General features: G+C 39.7%; 1 protein-coding gene across 7 annotated transcripts in view; it reads left to right on the top strand.

Annotated features, from left to right (window-relative positions):
• The first annotated feature begins 4,614 nt into the window (after window positions 1–4,614).
• Window positions 4,615–24,269, top strand: part of COL11A1 (collagen type XI alpha 1 chain) — a 235,817-nt gene continuing 216,162 nt past the window's right edge. For all 7 annotated transcript variants that reach the window (XM_042840641.2, XM_005285451.4, XM_024101999.3 and 4 more), the window contains exon 1: window positions 4,615–5,095. In XM_042840641.2, the coding sequence (XP_042696575.2) occupies window positions 4,981–5,095 (115 nt within the window). In that variant the 5' untranslated portion in view covers window positions 4,615–4,980. The remainder of the gene's footprint in view (window positions 5,096–24,269) is intronic.

Raw genomic sequence — 24,269 nt, 5'->3', positions numbered from 1 at the left:
ATTGGATAACCTGGATACCCTGTAATACAATAACACTAAGATTCCTTGTTTTGTGTGTATGTGTGAGTGTGAGTATGTGAAAATATCCCTCTCCGTTAAAAAACACAAGAGGAAAGTTATCAAAAGGCCATGGGATGTCACAAGAAGCAGACCTTGCTCTCTTACTAGATGAGGCCATTTCATTGGCAATAAGTAATGTAGCAAGCAGGCAGAGTTGTAAAAAGAAGAGCATTATTAAACTTAAAGAAAGGGCAGTGGTTAGATGCTGATACTCTTTCCTGGCCACTCCCAAGAACCTATCTAGACTTGCTATACTTTATCTCTAGTCTCATACCAGTATAGGTTCCCCCTGAAATCTGAGCCTCTTTTTCCAGTTCTACTCATCATACTACAAAAGTGAGTATTGCAACAGATATGTTCATGGCTTAAAAGTCAGCATCCCCCAGTCTCCGTCTTCTCTATTAATTTAATTTGGATATTTTTCTTTTGGTTTGAAGTAGATGGGTATTTCAGGTATTTCAGCCCTGCCCGAACTCTCTTGCAGATCAGCATTTTATTTAAGTTTTCTCATATGTCTTGGAAACTCTGCTAAATTATGACACTCCTGAAAAACAAAATATCTGTAAACTACTGTAGGAGTCTAGAGGCACAAGAATGTGAAACTGCTACTGCAGGCTTCTTGTGAATTAGGTTAGGCTAAGGAAACACATTCTCTTCTCAGTACTTTCTAACCCCTCCCCCCACTGTCCAAAAATACAACAATGACCCATCTGTGTACATAAAAGAGAGCAACTCCTAACATTTAAACATCAACTAATCTGCCACTGCTGATGTATCAAGGACAGCATAATGAATGTCAGAATGCTAGTCATTCTTTTCTCTATAATCTTAACCTGATGTGTAAAAAGGCATAAAAAGCCAGCAGAAAGGACAAATACACAGAATAACTTATGGATCACACTTTGCTTTAACATTTTTATAGCACATTAAGCGTCTCTCACTCGGTTATTCTCTCAAAGGCTCTCATGTTTTAACTCCCTCTTTCACATCCAGAACTATTATGCTCATCCTGAATTAACCTCTGAATAGTGGGATTTGCTACCTAAACATTTTAAATAATTATTTTATGCCTCACCAAGTCTATCTATTATTTAAAATAATTTTATTCAACAATTTTAAAAAAATGTCAAATATATTAAAGTCATTTTCTTTCCTGGTGCCAACATTGTAACTAAAATGTTAACTACTTATACCTAAAAAATACAGGATACAAATAAAACAACAACAAACAGCAAATTCAAGTCAGACATTTAATGAAGTTGCTAATGATGAGGTTGTTTACTTCAAGAAGAGAGTAATAGTTTTAAGAATTTAAATTGTGAAAAACTTTTCAGAACATTCTTGAGTTTATATATGTGACTTGATTGAGCAACCGCTGGTCATTTTGTGTCTGGGAAGCCAGACACTCAGCATTTTATCTGGTAAATTACCCACCTGGTAAAGATCTTATGGGTGGGGAACAAAAATCAGAAAAGGAATATTCTGCTAGGGCCTGATCCAGAGCCCAGTGAAGTCAATGGGTGTCTTTCTGTTGACTTTACTGGATTATAACTATATGAAGGGAATGGAGAATGTATTATTCTTTAAGCCTTTGCATTGCTGATACAGGTTGTCTAGGTGAGCCCTGCAAACATGGCCCACAATAACTCAGGTGTATTGTCAGAAATGGCTTCCTTGTCAGGTTTTGTAGGTATCTATTGTTTTTTGCTTTCCTATAAAAAATGCTTCCTTCTCCTTTCTGGCTCAGGGGAAACAATTTCTAATAAGGGATGAAGATGACCATGTTGAAAATTGTACCTTGCCTTTCCTCAGGCTCTTGGAAAAGGCCTGTAATTTTAGATGGAAGAAAGATAAACACACAGGAAATGGCTCCTCCCATCTTTCCTCTGGTGTTGTCCAACACAGAACAAAATTTGAGAAGTGCCACTCACTGACTGGGAACTGCTAACCCATTCTAAAGTAAAAATAATATTTTGAATGTTTTATTTAATTTAAATAGTTAAAGAATTTTAATTGCTTTTTTTAAAATCAAATGAATATGCTGGTTATGAAATATGTTTCTGTTTCTCTGTCTCTCTCTGGTTTAGAGATGCGATGATCAAGTGGGGCTACATCACTCACCCCAATACCTATGACTGCAGCAGAGAGCTTCAAAATATGAAGCATCTCCTGTGATGCCCACTGCTTGAATGTGAATGAGCTTCCAGTGACCTGGCAGAGTGCAATGACTGGGCAACTGAATATGCACAGATGTGGCGGGAAGCAGTATGAGGACACAAGAAGAGGACTTAAGCTGATAACATGGCATCCAAGCAGGGATGTCACAGAGGCAAGCTGAAATGTAGGACTAGATGCAGGAGAAATGTTGCTGACAGAGCGACAGATTTGTAAATCATAAATATAGAGATGATACTTGGAGCCATGTAAGTGGATGAGATCATCCAAAGATAGGATGCAAAGTGAGAAGGGCAAAGGCCCCTGAGAACTCCCACAGATATGGGAAAGGGGAGAAGCAGGACCCACTGAAAAGTCACTGATGCTTATCTGTTCTAGGAAGGTTCTAGCACATCACTGGGGGCAATATAAATAAACAATTGAATATATAATAATAGTTATTAATTCCTTGCTTGTAAGTAGCCATATTTTATAAGATAAGTAGGTTCATTGTTAGCACTTTGTAACTTAACCAGTTTTTGAAAGCAAGTATTTTGTTTTTAGAATTTCCAAGGTTTTTGTTGTTGTTTTGGTTTGGTTATTTTTCATCTTTTGACTTCAGTAAGTCTCCACATGGGCATAGCAGTCCACCCCTGAGCTACATATTGAAGAATTGGTACTTGATAGCTATCACTCTAAGACAGATAAAATCAAGTTTTTTTTAAATATATTTCTTGGAGGTTATAAATCCAATAGTCCTCCAGTTCTCCATTGAGTCTTTTAAGGGAAATGTGGTATATAAAAAAGGAATTTTTACACCTCTCCCATCCAATTTAAAATAAAATATGTAATACCTTATTTATTCTGCATAAAGAAAATGGGATGCAAAACCATTTTTTTCCTTCACAAGTCACCTTTTAAAATTCAGAGTGCATTTACTCACTAACTGAGAGTAAAGGCAAGTAGGATTTAGCCAAATGTATGTGTTTAATGAAGCTCTCCTTAAACCTCTGCCATTATTTATTGAAGTTGAGCAGTTAGAGTGGCAGTGTGGCCCAGCAGATAGATGACTACATTAGCACTCAGAAGACCTGGGCATTATTCCTAGCTCTCTCACTGGCCTGCTGAGTGACCTTGGGCCAGTCAATTCACCTATCTGTGCCTCAGTTTCCCTAGCTGTAAATGAATTCAGATGATTCTACCCTTTTTGAAATCTATGCATGAAATGGTGAAATACAATAATACCTACTGTTATATAATGCTTTTCATTAGTATATCTCAAAGCGCTTTACAAAGGAGATAAGTATTGCCATTTTCTGTGATAAATGTACAGTAAATAAAAGGGTAAATGCTATTAAGTTCTGAAATTTACTCCCTTTTGTATTAAACTTGTCATGCTTTTTCTCCCTAGTAAAACAATTTTCTTGGAAGCCATTATTAAATTATGTGATTGTTAAAACAGTTTTCATTTTAAAAGATAAATTAACTTGTTTTGAAGCATAAATATACCAATAAAGACACACTTTACAAATCCCATATGTACATATGACTAGAGCCATCAATAAAGAAAAGTCAGTTTAGATTAACCAGTGCCTTTAAAGTCAGTGAGATAGAATTCTTAAGTGGTTTGGCTAATCTGAGCAAACTGACTTTATGCTCTAGTGACATGTAAATATGGGATAATGTGGAATACCCATATACACACAGACAGTGCAAAGGGAATTTGTCATAGATGGACTTTTAAATGTTGGGCCAGCAGCCTCCCCCCTCCCTCCCCGTTTCAAGGCCTCTGCTCTGCATTCTGTTGGTTCCCCCCTTCCTTTGCTTCCTTAAACCTTGCCACACCGGAGTTCTTTTAAATACCCAACCCCTGCCGGGAAGCGTCCAGCTCGTGGGGAGCGGGGAAACGTGTCACTGCACCAGCTCTAGTAGCAGGCAGCGCCTTTTCTGACAGGGACGATCTAGGCATCGATCGTTCTCTAGGCTGGGTTATAACTTCAGCAGCGCAGACCAGTGGGAACCAGGGAGGGCACAGTGATCCTCTGACCCCCTCCCCCGTTCTTCTACCCCCCGCCTGCCCCCTCTTGCCTCCTATTCTGCCCCATCGCCCGCCCGCCTCTCGCGCTTTCTGCCCTGTCCCAGCCGCCCCTCCTCTGCCCCCACTTGGCTCGGGGAGCGGATTCCGGCAGGTCCGGGCTGAGCCACTGCCGCACGGCTCCCAGGGCGGGGAGCGAGCAGGCTGGAGCCCGCTGCGGAGCGGACTGGCCGGGGCGCTGCTGAGCACTGAGGCTCCCTGCGGGCTGCTCCTGCAATTCCTTTCATTCCCCAAGTATTGATCTGCCCTGGCTGGGCGGCTCGGGGGGCTGGTCCAGCCTGCGGGGCCGAGGGAGGGCGGTCTGTGGGCTGCCGGAGGAGGCGTGCGATTGGCTTCTGACCTGCCGCTGGCTTGTCAGTTTGGGCTCCCGGGGGTGGCTGCCGAGTGCCTCTCGCCCAGCCCTCTGACGGGATGGAGCCTTTAGGGGGATGCCGTGCTCCTGGCATTTTGATTAAAGCCCCTCATCTCCCTGCAGTCTGAAGGCAGGGCACCGGGGGAGGAAGGAGCGGAGGGGGCCTGCACGGAGCAAAGAGAGGGACAAAAAGAAATCCCCTTTGGTGTTTCACGGATGGCTCTATAAGAGGCAGCATCTCTGGGAATACCGTGGAAGGGACGGAGCTGGTATAAATTGAAGGCGCCCGGAGTCCGGTTCACACTTGTGGGCGCCCAGCATGGAGATGCAGAGATGGTCCACAAGGTGGAAAACGAAAAGGTGGCTCCGGGACTCCACTGTAACCACACTCATCACTTTTACTTTCCTTCTCCAGGCTGCAGAGGTCAGAGGAGGTAAGAAAGAGACGGGAGCTGGGCGCTACCAGCCAATCCCCCTCCCCAGCTGGGGAGGGAAATGCAGGACAATGCTGCCACCAGGTTTTAGTGGAAGACCTGTCAAATTAGATCCCCGTCCTGGGGAGGCGAAAATAATGGGGTGAGGAGTTAGCTCGGGGTGTTAAGCGCTGCTGGGAGCCTCTTTGCACAACCAGATATAGAGGCGTTTTTCTAAGGTGCTGATGATTTAAAGACCCCCACATCGACCTCTTTCTTGTAACTGCGGAAAGGGAGGAGGGGGCGAAGCAAAGCGGGTTTGAACACAGCTCTGTGTTTCCCCCACCACGAAATCCATTTTTAAAACCAACAGATGTTTCTGCGATTTTCAGCTCGATTGAACGAACCAAGTCATTAACCTGATAAAGTTCACCCAAAGTCTTGGCTAAAGTGTAACAAAAGTTCTCTGCACTCTCCTCCGAGGAGCGGGGAGATGGGGGAGGGGGATCTCAAGATTTCAAATACTTCTTAGTTCTTCTTTCTCTATTTTTCTTTGCAAAGATTTTTAATTGGCAAATTTTTTCCAAAACTCAGGGAAGAGAATATCTATTTTAAATGGGCCCTTTGCTAGCCCGACAACTCTCTCCCTGCGCGCCCTGCCAGGTGGGGTGTGCAGCTCCCAGTTGGAGAGCCGTAACTGACCGGGCGATCGGTTTGGGAGCTAAGGACTCTTACGTGGCACAGCAGGGAGGTCAGTGACAGGAGCTAGGCTCAGCACCTCAGCCTTGCACCGAGAAGCGGCTTCCCCCCCCCCCCATTCCTTCCCACATCCTTGGGGAAGAATGAGTGGTCCGTTAGGTGTCTGTGGACATGGTTAGCAGGGTGCAATTCCTGGGATCTTGCAGACGAGCGAGAAGCCGCAATCCTCGCTCTCGGGAGGGGGAGCTCAGAAGGTAGGGAGGGCCCTGAGCTCACACGTCTGGGGGTGGGTGGGAAGGGGAGGGGCGCGCAGGGCATACCCCCAGTGCTCAACTGCAAGAGCTGCGCTCCTGCACAGATGCGTGGTAGTGTTAGGAGGAGCAACAACCGTTCCAGAAGCGTCCTGTTTGGGGACCTCAGTTGGAAACCAGAGGAACAGTCCGATCTTATGACCTTAAAAGATCTGCTTGCATATATGTGGAACTACACATATAACCTGGCTGTGCATTCTCCAGTGACTTTGAACTCCTAGCTGAGTGGAAATGCCGCTTCTTCCCACTGCAATCTGCAGTAGGGATTAGGGTCTTCTTGTGGCAACCTTGCTGTTAGGGGGCCTCACAACCTTAGGGGGCTGATGCTCCCAGAACAGAGTCCTGGTTATGTTTATATCATTATTTGTGACGAGATTTCCCCGTTTTTTGAAGAGAACAGTGGTGTCGTTTTCCACGTTTTGAGTCAACAGTAGTTATGATGGGGAGCACAGAAAGGTGAATAATCAAAGTTTCCATTCAGCATTTTGTACCTGGTCACCACTTGAATTGTGGCAGATCAATCAGTAATTCTGCCCCCTGCTGGTTTAATTTACAGTTTAGGGAGGAGGGGGCCAAATCCATCCTTGCTGCAATTCCAATGATTCCAGTGGAGTTACACCAAAGATAAGTCCCCCCTCCCTCATCTAGCTGCAGGGGTTTGGGTACTCATTACTATGTTGAAACTGAAGTTATTGAATGAGGGATACTGAAGACAAAGACTGGGTAGATTGTTTTTTAAACCTAATATGCCAATTGAATGTGAGCTGGAGATGATTCTTTGCAGCCTTCACTTCATAAGGTGTTTATGAAGACAAAGAAACTGAGTTCTGGGGTTGAATCTAGATTATAAATTAAAATCTGAACCCAAGAAGCACTGATAAAAATTCAGCGCAAGCTACTTGGTATTTACTGAAATAGCTTTAACAATAACAGGAGCACAGATTTGTGAAATTGATAGATTTACTAAAATAAAACCTGAGTGAAGAATTACTTTTAAAGTTCTTTCTCCATTCTAATGAAGCAAGGAAATATCAGAAATGTAAAATGACAGGGAGCCTCTTAATATTTCCACAGTTTGTGAGTTTTCCTGAAAACTGCTTGACAAGTAACACAGTAGTTTAAATGTTCAGAAACAGGGTATGCCATTTGCTTACAAACTGCTGGTAGCTGTGTGGTTAGGGCTCAGTCCAACTGTTACTGAAGTCAGTAAGCGTCTTTCCATTGACTTTTGTGGCAGTTGGATCTGGATTAATTTCCCAAATGAAGTATTAAGTTATTTCTGAATAGGCTTTTATGTGCTCCACTGTTATTTAAAAGACTTCAAAGATAAAAGAAAATAACATTCGCTAAAATCTAAGACTAAAATGCTCTCTTCAGTGACTGACACTTGAAAGGAGGAAAAAAAATATAGAAATAAAACTTTTGGACACATCATTGCAATGTTTCATCAGAATGCAGTATAAATCAAATCTTTGTAACTACATTAAGATTAGACCTGTGATTTTTATTGTATTGGGCTTCTCATAAACGGTCAGTTTTTAAAGCAAATTACACAATGTATTCATATAAAGTGTTAAACTTTATAGTAATTACTTTTTAAATAAGACACATTTCCTTCTATTTAGAAAGACCTCAACAAAATTCCTAAGAGACTTGACTTTTTCTTACAAATTGCTTTAATTTTTTTTTCCATAAAGAAAAATGATAGGTGCCTGTCCCAGTACGAATGAGGCTGGAGAATTCCTTTTTAGGCTCCTGAGGTTCTCCACCTTAAGGCAGAGAAAGCATAGAAATGAGAAGTAACTGAATGGGGAAAACAGTGAAATACATTTTGTCGCTTCAGTGCCCACTAACTTCTCAGCAACTCTTGTTAGAAAATATTTTTGCTTTATAACCTGGTACAAGTAAACAAAATACACTTTTAAAAGACTTTCTTTGATTCCCCCCACCCCCAGCCCCCTCACCTTTAAATACCAAATGTGTTGGCAGTGCATTTGGAATGAATAAACTCATTTAGTCAAAATGGCATGGCTTCAGCACTATAAATTTTTGTAAGGTCCTGGAGTCAATGCACTATTGTAATGTTGATTTAAATTTCATGAGCAAGAAATGAAAGAAAATCAACTTTTTTTTTTTAGCTTTTCTGGTAAATGGAAACCTTGCTATTCATCAGAGTACAGGACAATTCTGATTGAAAATGTGATTGGTCAGTTATATAAAGAAAATAAATATATGAACTTCTGTTTAAGTAAATCCATGGATGACAGAGTATTCACTCGAATATATTGTAGGTGCTTTATTTCAGTCATCTCATTAGAATGCTCCCCAAACTTCCTTGGAAACCAGCAGGAGTTCTTGGTGCATAAGGAGTGGAGAATTGGGCCCATTACAATGGAAAAGGTGACTTTTTTCTAATATCCATACCCACCTAAAAGTATGTAATTCAGTTTTGAATGCCTATTGGGTCTCAATGGAAATGTAGCTCTTCAGCTTTCTCAAAAGAAAACTGTTTAATGTCTAATTATTATTAACCAATACAAAAATATTGATTTCAAATAGTAACTTGTAAATGTCTGGTCAGATCAGCTTATTAGCAATATAGCTTCCCTGTGCTGTTGACTGGCATGCTGTGTGTTAATGCTCAATTGTGAAATTGAACAATTTTCATGTCTCCTTTAATTTAAAATATAGTAAAATATTTGTAAAAGCCAGTTTAATCTTATTAAAAATACCATAACCTCCAAAGGGTAAAGAGATAATAAATTTCCAAGCTTGAAAAAATGAGTTAAATTGATCAAACCATAGGAAGAATTGTTAAGAATAACTGTTGGTGGTCCCAGCTGAAAAGTTTGTTTGAGTCCCAGGGATCAGCAGGTGAAATGGTCCTATCTTCCCAGAATGTGCTGTCTGACCCTGCATGAATATGTCTGTTTTTTCTTTAGAAATATTGCAGAAATTCTAAATTAAAGGCTTTGTCTTAGACAGGCAACTGACAAAGAAATATGACTGGTATGTATTGTGATTCTGCAGACTCCAGTGCTTTATATTTAATTTACAAGGAGACCTGACAGAGTCCTGAAAGGACAATTCAGGCTGTGTCTTTTTACTAGCTCTTTAGTACAAAAACAAAACAAAAAAACACTTCATATTTCCTAGCTTTATTTTTTGTCTTGTTTAAAATATATTATCAAGTCCAATATATATAAACACACAAATGTAACACACACAAGTGATACATATCTAAAATGTTATATCTGTATCAATCTAGAAGCAATTGTTTGAATTGATAGTCTACACTAAAAAGAAAAAGCTTCCTTAACACAAAAACCTGCTCTTGGCTGTATGATGTTTTCTGATAAATTAAAAGGCTTTGTTTAAAAGAAAAAACAAACAAACAAAAAACAAACAAAAAACCACTGGTAAAATTGGCATCTGCAGTATTTGTAGCAATAGGACCTTTAATTCCAAGAAAGGTAAAGCATAACAAAAGAACCATGGCATTATTGCTGAACTTAAGTTGCACCTAAAATGTGCTGGAGCAATTATGCCTCTTACAGATTATTGTTATTATTATTATTATTTGTATAGTGAGGAACAGTAGGGTTTCCATGTGCCAACAAGATCAAGAAGTTGCTTTTCTTTTCTCACTAGAGCTCTTTGCTTCTTTTCATAAGAAATTCTCAACATTTGTTAATTTATTGTTGTGCTGACTATTTGTTGATAATGGATGCAAATAAATGAAATGGACCTTGGGAGACATCTCTTGTGTTAAGAAAGTAGAGTCTCACAAAGTGATAAAGATTTGCCCTTTGGATGGACATGGAAGAGATGGGAAAATTAGCATTTACTGAAATTAAATGAACACAGATGCATCTGTAAATAGTTATAATTAGAATACCAAGTTTTAAATACCATCTTTGCAAACTATAAATATAATACATTAATTGTTGTTCTCGTTATTTAAATACTAGCAGGAAGTGGCAGTATTTGAGTTCTTTCAGCACGTTATCACATGTAAGGGGACATAAAAACCTTTGTAAATTTTAGGCCTGGGATTTCTGTATATGTCAAAGTGTTAATGCATTCAGCATATGAAATAGAATTTTGTTTGGCAGAACTGGTATTAGGAGTGCATATTGTTTGCTATCAGGTTAAAATCAAGGATGCATAATAAAAACAAATACGCAATAAAAAGTACAGATCCTGATCTTGCTGTCATTGAAGTTGATTGCAACTGAATTAAGTTCATAATGACTGTATAATATGGGCCAAATGCTGTTCATCTTGCTCACTTGAAGAGTATTATTAAACTCTGAGTCTTACTCACCACATGTCCACCTTTAAGGTGAGCAGGATTTGGCCCAACACAAATACTAAAAATATTCTAGCAATCTAAATAGTTAATTATAATTTTGGAACAAGATTATTATTCAAGGTCTAAAGCCCATTTCATTGATGTCAGTGAGATGCAAAACTAGGGGCTGATTTGCTTGGCTTATAGTCATGAGGAGTTGTGCCATTGACTTCATTAGTTGTAGGATCAAGTTCTCAAGCTGTGGGACTTTTAAAAGCAGAGCCTCAGTTCCTGCAAATGGTGTAGATACACTGAATTCAATGGAGCTACTCCAAATTTCACCAGTTGAAGTTCTGACCCTTAGATGCCTGTTCTTTTCTTCTAAAGATTTTCTATATATATAGTTGAAAATGTACAAATATGCCACCTTCAAGACTGTAGTCTATAATCAGGATATTTTTGAAAGCTAAAAAAGTTTTCGATGAAATACCTCCTTTGTGTATCTACAAACATTTGGGTTCAGAAGACCCAATCTCTCATTTTTTATATTTAACTATTAGCCACATTTCTTATTAAGAAAAGGGACACTGTGTCTCTTGCTGTGCTGATCACCATTTTTAGGTTACCCTCTAACCTAAAAAATGGTGCTCAGCAGAGCCAGCATTATGGTAATGAGATTATGGTAATGGAGAAATGATATTCCAGGAATTTAATTTGTGTTTTGATGGTCTCAGAATGTCATGTCTGAAGGTACTGTCTCTATGAGCTAGTTGTTCTACTAAAGAACTTTATAGCTCAGCAAGTAAAAGAGGCCTCATCATGTTTAGACAGTGTGAGAATAAATTTTGATTTAATCAACCAATACTCTGATGTATACCAGGGGTAGCTCCAGTGGAATCAATATTGAGCCAAATCCGCATTACTGCAAATTGGCATAAGACTTCAGTGGAATTTAAAAAATTTATACCAGCTGAACATCTGACCCAATATTGCACTAGGATAAAAATAGCATAAGAAATCTCAAAATCAGATTGAGGTAATGCATGCTCTGTTTTAATGAATGCTGCTAATCATATGAAATAACCAATATACTTAGTCTAAAAGAAGGTCTTATTGTAAATAATGAAGAAGCCACTGTTTAGGCAAAATATGTGAAGTATTAATGAAACCTCAACCTCAAAAATGTAGGTTACACTCCATGTCTAGACCATTTTGGTCAGTAATGAAAACCTAAAAGGGTACTCCTTAATTCCTGCAGAAATATTTCAGCTAAATGACTGATACTTTCAAGCTAACATCATTAAAGGTCTGATCCTGCAGTTTATACACAGGCAATTCTTACATTGACCTCAATGTGAGACCTGAGTAGGGTTTTTACTACACGTGTTTTACATTTTTGGGCTCTGCGAAGAGACAATTACTTGTTCATGGTCACCTAAAATAAATCAAATAGCTTCACAGTGTGCTTTCATTTTCTTTGAATTATAATTTAAGAATGTTGAATGAATTAAGAGAGCTCTGCAATGGCCTAACTGCTCCTGACGAAGTCAGTGGTAGAATTCTCAGTGTTGGACTACTGTGAAACAGTGTTAGGCCAGTTCTGAGTACTTTTGAAAGAGCCCACCTGTTAGTGAAGTAAATATTTAAAGCATTCCTGTATGCATCTGGATAATCTGTTCTTCATATGCAACCAAATATTGAAGTGATCTACAACAGTGTCCTACCCCTCGTGGAAATGCCATCAGCCCCTGGCATTTTTATCTGAATGCTCTTTAAGGTAATATGCAATAAAACTGTAGTGATTAAAAGAACTACATTTCTCACCTATAAGTAGCAGTCATGGGTCAAAATCTCAAACCTGGGTGCCTAAAGTTAATCTCTTAAATTCATATTTAGGCATCTAGATAAGGATAAATTGATTTTCAGAGTTGTTGCACACCCTCTCCAACTAGATAATTTATACTTCATTTCTAAAACTTGAAAATTAACCTCTCTGTGCCTCATTTTCCGAGTCTGTGAAATAGGGCAAATCCTAAATATTCACTTTTGTAAAGCACTTTGGGATGGGCAGATGAAACATAATAATAATAATAATAATAATTAGTGTTTATGTTTGGTACTGCAGATTAAACATGCTAAGAATTAATATTAATTACTGTTTATGTTTCCTTTGCCCATCACAATTGTCCTTGGGTGCATGTACAACATTAAAAACTACTCCGATATAAACATAAAAAAGATGAATAGGGTCACTGCATTAGAAAACCAGCAACCACCCTTATATGGCAAATGCCTGTACTAGTACATGCATTTTGAACTGTACCCTAAATGCCAACAGACTCAGAGTCTGTTCAATCAGAGAGGGACGTGAATCGAAAAGTCAAGGACTTTCCATTGAAAATGCTCTACCTCTAGCTAACCATATCAAAATTGAGAGCTGTTAGTAAATGCTCCCCCATTAATTAACTAGTTATTGGCTACTTAGGGTCTGTCCTGTTATTGAAGGTTCAGTTTTAGCTATTAAACTAAACTGTTTGCTAAATGTTTACAGAATTAGAGATCAGGCTGATAATATAATCTTTGAGAAGTAATGCAAAAAGAAGAACTGCTTAAAACAGAGCTTGAAAAATGGTAGCCAAAATAAACCTGTATAAAAGCTTTCATACAATGGACATTTCAGTTTTTCTTCTGGCCCCCACATTTCTCTCTTATTCTGGACTGCACTGTACAGACACAGAGCATGGGCAGCGACAATTCAAGTTACCCTGTTCTCCCCTACCAATGTGTCTCATTAATCACTATGAGAGAAAGGATAGTTTAGACTCCAGGCCCATTCAATCTTTGGCCTTTCTGAGAAGATGATCAAAACTGGTGCCAGATAAAACCTTTTGTAATAGTAGTTTTTATTATTTGGATATGTGCCCAATAGGAGCTGGCCTAGGACCATTAACTTACTTCATAGATAATATTACAATCTAATGGCAGTGTCCTAAGCACCTAGAACCTTGGACGGGTGCTGAAAAACAGAGGCTAAGATTTTAGAAAACTAGGACCCTAAATTTAGGCTCTTATGTCTTTAAGTAATAGTGTGATTTTAAAAAGTACTGAGCACTCAGGTACATATTTAGGTTTCTAAATATGAGGTGCTAAGTGTCTAATTTTAGGCACCCATTTCTGAAAGTCTTGGCCATAAATAATAAATACCTGAAGACTTTTCATCAATAGTCACTGGGTATGGATGTTTTTAAATTGTTAGAATCTCACTGCTGAATGGTAGCTAGCCTTTTAATAGGGTTAAAAATCAAATAAAACAAGAGTAAACTGTAAAAAAACTAAATTTAGGAATGAAGAAAGATTAGTAAGTCCACACTCTGAGTTCCGGTTTGTAATGAAGTTTTGAGATAATTCCAACAAAACGGTTTGCTGACATAATGTAACTGTATTTACTAAGGAACAATACAAAGTAAAAAACAAACAAAAACATTTCAGAAGCTAATATTATTGGGCCAAATTAATCTCTTGTGTACTCCAGGGACAAATCTGGCCTACTGTGTTTAGTGGCTCCAACTCTTACACTCTATTTAGGATGGGGCATTTCTAATGAATTGGTACTTAAACATTGATTGTGAGGACATTATTGATGAATAACTGCAAAATCAAGAGGAAAATCAATATCTGTCCAATATAGTTCATTCTGTATGAAAGAGAAAAAAGTTCAACAAACTGCAAAAATATATTGGACAACTCAGTGTACAGCTTCCTCTCTCTCCTTTTTCTTTTTTCTTTTTGTATCTATGTAAAGTAATTGAATCCTGGTAAAATTGTTTATTGTCAGTTATTAATACATCTATTTAAAAGGTGGAAGCCTTATACATAATTTAGGTGACGAGGGTCTAGTACTTTTCCCCAAATGGGGAGTATATTGTCTGATTCTCTCACAGAACTGAAGAGAACAGAGCTAAAGATTTACCAGCCCAAAAACTAATTGCTAAGAGGATTTCAACACCTATATTTTATTAGGCACTTGAGCAAAGAGATAAATTTTTAATCTAAGTATAGTCAGGTTCAGGCTCGATGAGATTTCTGATGAGAATGAATTCCCGATCCAGAGGGCTGCCACTACAATTATCTTATTGTCAGAGATCCCTTCCTTCTATATGCAGCTGAGGTGATATGGGATAAGGAAAGAGGTAATCTTCAACATAACTCTATCCTAGAGCATTATAATGCTCAGTCACTAGCACCTTTAATTGAATCTGAAAATGCAGCGAAGGGGCAGATTACAATGTGCTGAAATTAGTTTGCCCTACCTAAAATGTGGATAACCAAATTCTTCACAAGCTAAAGCTTTTAAGTGGTCTTTGGCTGTGTGGGGGGGGGGGGGGGGGAGGGAATCAACATTGTGGGACTTCACAAGTGAGAAGAACAATTGCCCATCATAGGCTTCTGGGATGTCTCTTAAAGAATGATCAAAGCCAATGAAAAGGAATTTTGTCCCAGCCACAGGATCCTCAGTCAAGAAAGCAACACTTCCTCAATCAAGTGCATTGAGGGCTACTGATGGATTTAATAGGATTAGTATGGATATTTGACCTCAGTCCATTGCCTTGAGTCACTGTTGACCATGAAGACTATCTGTCCAAATCCAGGTCTGAAACACAATTGACTAAGAGCCAGATTATTGGAGAATATCCACTGGTGATGGAGTTGTCTTATAACCAGCTTCTCAATGACCATCCCCAGGAAGGTGGAGTGGGGTTAGGTACTGGTTGGTAACTGACAAGCCTATTAAAGTGAAGAAAGGTGTTTTTGAGCAGGGATCAGACCACAGCACTTTGAAGATTTACTCTTCCTCAAATAATAATTCCCAACAGTGAAGTGCCCAGGTATTCTATATTGTCTTTCTCTAGACAGGAGTAGCAAGGCTCTGAGCTTGGATCAATCTCTTGTTTTGCAGCAAAAGCAGACGAAACTACTATCCAAGATATTGTGTAGGTAGTTGATATGAATGTTAAAAAATGGGTTGAGGTGATAAGTGGTTTATTTACCTAGTTGTAAAGGATGTGATATACACATATTAACTATCAAAGGGGTAGCCATGTTAGTCTGGATCTGTAAAAGCAGCAAAGAGTCCTGTGGCACCTTATAGATTAACAGACGTATTGGAGCATGAGCTTTCGTGGGTGAATACCCACTTCTTCGGAAGCATGTCCACAGGACTCTTTGCTGCTTTTACACATATTAACTGCTCAGAATGATTGGGCCAGAACCTCAGCTGGTATAAAACAGTGCAGCTCCATTAGCCAACTGAGGATCAATCCCATTGGTATGTATATGTACATGGTCCACTAAGGATGACACATTACACTTACTTTAGTTATTACTGATAGCTTGAGTCAAGCAAATCTTATTCAGTTGCTATGGTGACATGAATTTATCTCTCTCTAAGTATTATAGTGGAACCCAAGAATGTGACTGTCAGGGTTTTTCTTACGCTTTGTAGTAAAAATCCATTTTAGGTTGAAAGTCAACAGACCCTTGGCCCAAATATTATTGTTTTAAACTGATTAAAAATAGTTTTCCAACTTTCATGTAAAGCACAGAAGCTATTACTCAAAAATGTGTAATTGTTTAATGGGAAAAGCTACTGATCATTGGACATGGAACTTTTTACCTCTAGCTTACCACTTTGAATACAGCCCAGGTTGGTAGGCAAGGATGGATGGCATAGATTTGATAAGTTCTGTGAAATTTTTGGAAGGCTCATATCACAAAACTACCACCTTAACTAGCACTAGTTGTACCATTTTTGCCACCGCAACAGAGGGACCAAATACTGAATAGGCATAGAGACTGAAAACCTTTCATCCCTGGAAACTTGCATTGCTGTTGCCTCTGCTACAGTTGTTCAGTGACTAGAAAGAAGATTCCAGTCTCCACCATTGTAAATCCAGAAATTTTCTTGACCACTAAGTTACTAAAATAAAATTAGTCTTAAAGCATGGTTATAGTCAGATACTATCACCTTCTTAACTCAAAATATCTGCCCCCTTTGTAAATCCAAAGTAATATCTGCATACGTTAGAGAATAAAATACATTTGTGTTACCTTTTAGTCCTTCTGAAAATACACAACCATGGGAGGGTTAATTAGGTTTTCTTATAGTTTTAGAATCTTAATGATGGCTGCTTATGCATGAACTAGACAGTCCGTCTTTTGATCCCAGATTGAGTTTGCAAAAATCACAGTTAGAGATAACATTCTTGTAAACCGAGAATATTTAATATAGCACCACTCAAAGGTAATAGCCATCTCTTCTTGCCTTTAACTTGAAAAAAATCGAGAAATTCCATAAAGCACACCAAACTTCAACAATGTAAATTCTCATAACTTTGTTACAACCACTCCCCTTTTGGGTTGTTTTTTGTCTAACTTAGTGCTCTATGTTCACCTACAGGGAGCATTCCCACAAAGGGCATGGAGTTCCATTGGTTTAAACTAACCAAGTATGCCTCAGTTGCTCCTGTCAGACAGGGTGTGGGGATTTCCTTCTCCTTTTCCAGTCTATGAATGTGAAGCTCCAGAACCCTTGGAGGATCAGCTAGAGGCACAAGCCATCTGGATGGAGGAACTGAGCTTCTTTATTGCTGCATGGCTCCCCCAGCACTCTGACACCCCTTTGACAGCATGATTCCTGTACTGGCCCTACCCTGGCACCTCCTACACATGGAGTTTCCTCAGTGAGGAGGGGAAAACCACACACATTAACCGAGACTGTAGGCCACATATTGGGGCAGAAGGAGATGGGGGAAAATAGGTTTCTCTCATATTTGTGTGTAAGGTGCTGTGTATATTTATGGCACTATAAAATACTAAATATGAAGACCCATGGTCTGCTGCCTTTACCAACAATGAGTAGTACATAACTCCTAGAATAGTCCCACTGAAATCAATGGTACTGCTTGCAGAATAAGATACTATGCAACATGAATAGAGGTATTGGAATCTTGCTCCAAAGGAGTAATTATAATAATACAGGCCAGATTCTTAACCCCATACACATGTTGTGTAGAAGTTAATGGAGGGCAAGATACTATTCTCTGTGAGTAAGGGGATCAGAGTCTGCTCCAAAGATGGAATCCTCTCGTCATTTTTACAAAGTCACCTTTCAAAGTATAAATGCCCTTTATTTTTTAAATGAAATTATACTGGTTATTAATCCATAAGAAGTAGTAGGGCACTGTGCATTTTTAAAAAATCATTGTATCTGTGGGAAATCTAGTGCTGGAAGTGGTGACCAAAAAACCACCCCTTCCTATCTCTTTTCCCCCAAAAGGGCTAGATTCACCTGTACACTCCATGTACTTTGTGCTGCTCTGGCAATGTAAAATTGTTGGAAACCAAATTTAAGTGGCCGGTTAATTTGAGTTTATGTCTCATTTGTCTCACCAGAGTGGTGCAGAAAAATCAGATGGTACTGGTGACTCTGGCCCAAAATATAAATAGAAACATAATGTAATTTTTCCAGGAATTGAAAATTTATCATAGAAAACTATTTCTGTGAAGGCTGAAAAAGTGACAGCATGATAAAATGGCCAAGTCACTGGCTGTGAATTAACATCCACTAAAGGGTACTTTAATTCAAGGGACAATTGTATTTCATATAAAATAAAAGTTCTGTTCCATATATGTTTTATTACATCCTTTAAATTTCTCTTTGCCCTAAATGTGCTGCAGTGTTAATGACCCTTTAATAAGATCACTCTGCTTTAAATTCAGAGGGTTGTATGATTATCTGGCTATACCGAAAGAAAGACAGGAGATATTTGACATGGTTTAATCATGCTGCAACTTTATTATTAGATGTCTGGGACTACCCGGCAGATACAAGCGTACAGTGCAGGTAACCCCATGTTTTCCATAATTACCCGGGGGCTTTTACCAGCCCCCCCTCTTTTTTTCATCCAAGTCCCTCCAGCAAATTTATTGCTCCGACCTTACCATACCTCGGGGGCTTCCATCAGCTCCTCCTCTTTTCCATCCAGGTCACTCCAGCAAATCCATTGTGAGACCTTACCACACCCCCCCTCATAGAAGGGATAAGGTGGGCTATAAGAATTGGGGGGGGGGGGTTGACTCCCTGCTGTACCAATCATAGGAGTCTCCAACCGCCCCCCATTCATTCCTTTAACAAACACCTCTTTTAAAGTCCTTTTCCAAGCCATTTATCCGGTCACTGTATACCTTTCCTATGGAGTACCTGCACTGGACATCCACCACAAGGAGGTGCCCCCCTGTCCTCCAACCCAGTTGGGTTCCCAGACATCTTTTACTACCCCTCCTTCTAAATTGGCCAAAACAAATGGGTTCCCAAGTTTTACGGGGGAACCCCATATTCCTTGAATAATTTGGTGCCCCAGAGTGACCAAATTGCTGAGCCTCTTAAGACCCCAAGAGATTTGGCCACTCCCCTGTTAGAATCTGCCGAGCCTCGTCCACCCAGTTGGCGCTCCACGGCTCTGAGCCAGACCATGCGTGAATGCACGTCTGACAACACAGATCTGCATCAAGTACCTTCTTGTTCTGGGCAGTAATTGAACTCCTTTACACATTCCCAAATAGTGTTCTCTAATGTGTGCCACATCATGCCAGTGACTGCTGACGGGCCCCTCAGCACACAGCAGTGGCATGAGCTGGCCCAATAACATGCTTCTCCTTCCACGTCAACACAGTATTGTCCCATCCTGGACCTCGGTTGCCAACCCTTAAGGCCACTAGGATGTCCGCCTATTCACATAAGCAAAACAATCCTGTGCCCACTGATCGACACCACCTCATCCATGGCTGGTCTGCCCATATCTGGAATGGAATGACAGCACATTAATGGTGACTGACCACCCGTGCTTGCTCCATGTAAAAGGAAGGCTCCAGGCCCAGGGCTGCACCTTTTAAACCCCTCCATTCCTAGGGGATGAGTCAGCGACCACACTATCCCTTTTGCAGCAGTTTTCATTCCCCCCCCCCCCCAAGCCATAAAGCACTGTTCCCTTTTTTCGGTCATCCAGTCAAACACCCCTCTGCTTAAAGGTGCAGGGCAATCACTCTTAATCAAGAGCATCTCCAGCAGTAATCCAGATGCCAATTCAGCAGCCATCTTGAATACAAATGGTAAAATCTTCCTCAATATTTAAAGTCTCTGGGCCTGATTCTGATCTCACACCAGTTTTTTGCTGGTGTAACTCCACTGACTTCTAGTTGTTACTGGTTTACGTTTGTGTAACCTCCCCACACAAGAAAATCTTCAATGGAGTTACGCCAACAGAGAAGTTGATCTTTTATTCCTACTCAGAATACAGTTCTGCACATTCAGTTGCTCCTCAAAGCTGTTAATATTTTTATATTTGTACCATTCTGGTTCATTTTACTCCATAGTTTTTGTTTAGTCCAGTGTGCAACAAGCCTAAAAAGCAGTGGAAGATAACAAAGTGTGCCCTAAATGCTACATTCAGTATGGAATACTGTGGACCAAATCCTGCTCTCAGTTACACCACTGTAAATCTAAATACCTTCACTAACTGAATGGAGTTACTTCAGACTTACTCTGGTAACTAAGAGCAGAATTTGCCCCTGTAAATTTAAATCTGTCAAATACAGAGGTGTTTGTGCTCTAAAGACACTATGTCATTAAGGTTCTTGTGCTTTAGCCTAGGATATTGGGCACCTAGTCTCCAGCTAACTAGTCAAAACTTCCAAACAAACTGAAAAAAGCTGATGGATGGAAGGTAGACAGAAACATATGACCCTTGCTCACATACGGAGATTGTTTTTAAGGAGAGTAAAATGATAGTTTTTGACAATCAATACACCCGTAAGGAATTTAAACAATACAGTCCTCCATGTCCTCTCAGCAAATCCAACAATATGAAACTTTTCTCCCATTATTCCTGCATAACATCCATTAACATCCATGGAAGTTACACATCTGGAGAGAATAAGTCCCTTTGTGCCAAATCCTACCCCCTTGAATGGTACAGAGGTGCTGCAGAACTCTGCATTATGATATTTAGTGTGAAGCAGAATCTCTTTGGCTAGGTTCTCCATTGTCTGGTAACCAGCACAATGGAAACTTGTTTTTCCATTGTGATCTGGGCCTCAGGGGGGCAGGATTTGCCTCTTAAGATCTAAAGCTGTGTTTTAATAGGACATCCTTGGGTTTAGATCTTTCTGCATGTGATTGCTTAGTCCATGTAGGGTCCGATTGAAGCCATTGGGACTCCTTGTGGCTGTAAGGCATTGTGTGAGCAGCTCCATTTGCAAGGTCAGGGACTTGTACAGGTTTGTACTTATTTTGCCAGTTTACCACAGCAACCATAGAACCAAATTTTCAGATGTGGTATTTAAATTTTGCATGCTCAATTATAGTTTTTTCAAAGAGGCCCACTCACCCATTTTGTGCATCTGAACAGTGATCTGTGCATGCATTTTTAATGGTTTGGTATTTTCTTACAGTCCCATCCCCAGACACCAAATCAGAAGCCATGTACTACCTGGATGCAATAGTGTGATATGACATAATATTTATTTGCATTTTTCTTTAGCTTTTTTTGTCCTAGGAGAAGTAAACAGACAGGGGTGAATTTCAAATACACTCCATTGCTAGTGAAAACCTTGTCTCATTTCAATGCCAGCTGGAGAAATTGTACCAGAAAAGTACCACCCAGAGTCAGACTGAGCAAGAGTCCATTTAAGGAAGCTTTTGTGGGTCTATCACAGGCTGATATCTACTGAAGCAATAGAATGTCCTGCAAAATTAAGATCAGTCAAAACTGAACAACATAGAAACTTGGAGGGTCCTTAGTATCGCAGGCTTCCTCATACAGGCAAGTGTTGAATGATATCAGCCAGGTCCAGATTAACCAATGTGCACTTGGGGCACTTGCATAGGGCCCCACTTCAGGGAGGCTCTCAACAACCGGGGAAAAACCCAAATCAATAAGCTGAGTGCCACTGCGCCCCCGGGAGCCATGTAGTAATGCTGTAGTGGTAAGTGGTCTGATAGTTCAGAGGTTATGGTAGACATGTGTGGGCCCAGAGCCACGCTGCAGCACCACTCACTCAGATTTGGCCCCGCCATCCCACTATTATGATGGAGGGGTGGCCGGGCCAAACCAGAGCAGGACTGTAGCACTGTGACCCTGTGTGCCTGGTTAAAACTTCATTCACTCAAATTTGGCCTCTCCTCCATCATGACAGAAGTGTCAGAGCCAAATCTGAGTGAGTGGTGCTGCAGCGTGGCTCTGGGCCCACACATGTCTACCATAACCTCTGAACTATCAGACCACTTACCACACCACCCTATCCTTCACCCAGAAAATCTGATGTCCGTTCTTGCCCTCCTCCCCCCAGGCAAGGGATATTTCCCTGTAGGTTGAATACCTCTGTTCTAGAGAGTGAAAAGGGGGGGCAGTACATTGAAGTTTTGTCTAGGGCGGCAATTGTTTTGTACATCACAAACTGTGACTAGTTTAAAGAAGGTACCCCTACGCCCCTCAGCAATTTCCATAGTGCACAGGGTCCCAAAATTCGTTATAAAGAGATTTCCTCCTGCAGATTCCTAGGCCCAGATGAATAAGGCACTACGTTTTATACATTTCTTTGTAGGTTTACCAGGGAACTTTCTTTTCTCATTTTGGATCACCATTTCTTTTAAAGTTTAATAATCAGGTGCTTTTGTATTTTCTATTATGCCAGGCAAAGTGGTGGTCACCCCAACATATGTCATAAAACAGATAAGGTTAATTTGTTACTCATGGTCAACTTTTATTTAGCAAAACAGCTATATCTTTATTGCAGATGGCCAAATTATTTGTTTTGAGTAAGTTTCCCTATTTGCAAATTATTGTGAACAAGCTTGCTATGTTTGCTATCCAAATTATTTGACTAACAGTTTGTGGAAATAAATTTCATCTTCTGGGCTGCTTGGAAAGTATTCAGTTTTGACTATCTGCTGTTTGTGGTGTGTGAGCCATCACCTATATCACCTGATATCGCTCTGCTCCCCGACTGACACTTTTTAAGCAGCAGAACAACAAACGATGAATGCTCTTTTTTTGTGTCTTGCTGATATTCCAATTCAGATATTCAATAAACAGCCATTACCCAAACAGTAATGGGAAAGAAGTCTGTAGAATTGTCTGCAAACAGCAAAAGGGGCACAAAACTAGTTGAACTAAGCAGCCATTTGGAATTTGAATGATATCCATATTTATTGATTCTACAGTATTTTTACCAGCTCTAATCATTATGTACATTACAAAAAACACCAATCAGTTATTGAAGAAACAGTTTGGCCAACCCTTTTATGGTCGTAGAAGTGCATTGGAATGTCTCCCATATGAGTAATGGGACAGTTCAGTGAATATATATCATGTTCATTGAAATTAATAAGAATGATTTTATAAGGCATAAGGCAAGGTTTACAAAGGTAAAGCTGGTATTTTTAGATTTTGTGCAATGATTTTGATTATTTAATGTTGAAACTTAGCTTTTCAGAATGTTTAAATTTAGTTTTAGGAAAATGTACAATAGATATCTTTTATTTGTAGCAGGTGTACATTTAGGGATTCTTTCAGGATGTATTAACTTGTGATAATGTAATTTTGGTGGAGGAGGAAAATATCAGAGGTTGAATTATTTAAAGTAAGTGTAGCAGAAGCTCACTGGTATTTTTTTCTGAAAACATATCTCCAGATGGAAGGAGCCATATACTTTGTCATCTCATTATGGAAATCTTGGAACGTTTTTACTTTAGAAAGTCCAGAGTTGGAATTTTACAGAGTTAGATTTAACCACACACTTGACTGCTTTTGATTATCTAGCTTCATGCTGGCAGTGCAATTGGCTGAATAGAATGAACTATTTTAGTTTTAAATGCACTCACACGTGTTACTGATAGAATGATTTATGAAATGCTGAGCTGAAGCAAAATGAGAACTGAAGACAACACTGGCTATGGCTGAGCAAACTGAGGAAAAATATTCACAAACATTTCAGTGATTCTAACTAGAATTTTAGTTTTACTGTATTTTCAACCTATTTGCTGTTGGTGAACATTCATTCAAATAAATGAATATTCACAAGCATTGAATTTCAGGCCCACACTTGATATTTGGGGACTCATGAAATGAATAGTCAATAGAGAATACATGCATTACTACTGCCTGTTCACAGTTCATGAACAGGAGAAAGAAGGGATATATTCACCAAATACATTTGTGTTGAGAATTTGCTCAGCTTTAACAGTGGAAGTAATTTAATTAGTTTTAAAAGCTTGCCTTTACAGAAAGTGGTTAGAATTTTGCCTGCTTAGAGACTGCAGAATTGGGCCCAATGGAAAACGATCAGTTAAATTATCTTTTTCTCTATATATTATATGTAAAATGAAGAGGGCCAGCTTGACATCCCTATTTCTCCCCTGAAGCAGTACAGTATGGGCAATGTGATGTAAGCTGCCTCACCCAACTTCCACATTCATTCTGTAGGGGCCTCTTTTGAGGGGAAAGTAATTCTGTCTCCATGCCATTCAATCCTTGGCATCCCTGCAACAGTAACCAAGGATGCCAAAGAGTGCAAATTGTGAGTGTTTTTGTTATGTGGACACTTATTTACCAGGACCTGGAGTGAGAATTTAAAATTATTTCACATCAGCCAGCAGCCACAGGCCACCAGCAATCTTGATTGGATTGTTTTAGATTATTTAGAATGTCAGACCTCTGGGGCAGGGACAACACCCGGGATCCTCTTTTTCTCCGTGTTTGTACAGTGCCTAGCATAATGGGGCCCTGGTTCATGACTGCGGCTCCTAGGCACTACCACAATAATAATGTGAACC

The sequence above is a fragment of the Chrysemys picta genome, chromosome 8 (assembly GCF_011386835.1).
Source record: "Chrysemys picta bellii isolate R12L10 chromosome 8, ASM1138683v2, whole genome shotgun sequence".
In the NCBI taxonomy this organism is placed as follows: domain Eukaryota; kingdom Metazoa; phylum Chordata; order Testudines; family Emydidae; genus Chrysemys; species Chrysemys picta.
The sequence above is the reverse complement of the archived record's forward strand: the minus strand, read 5'-3'. Positions and strand labels throughout refer to the sequence as shown.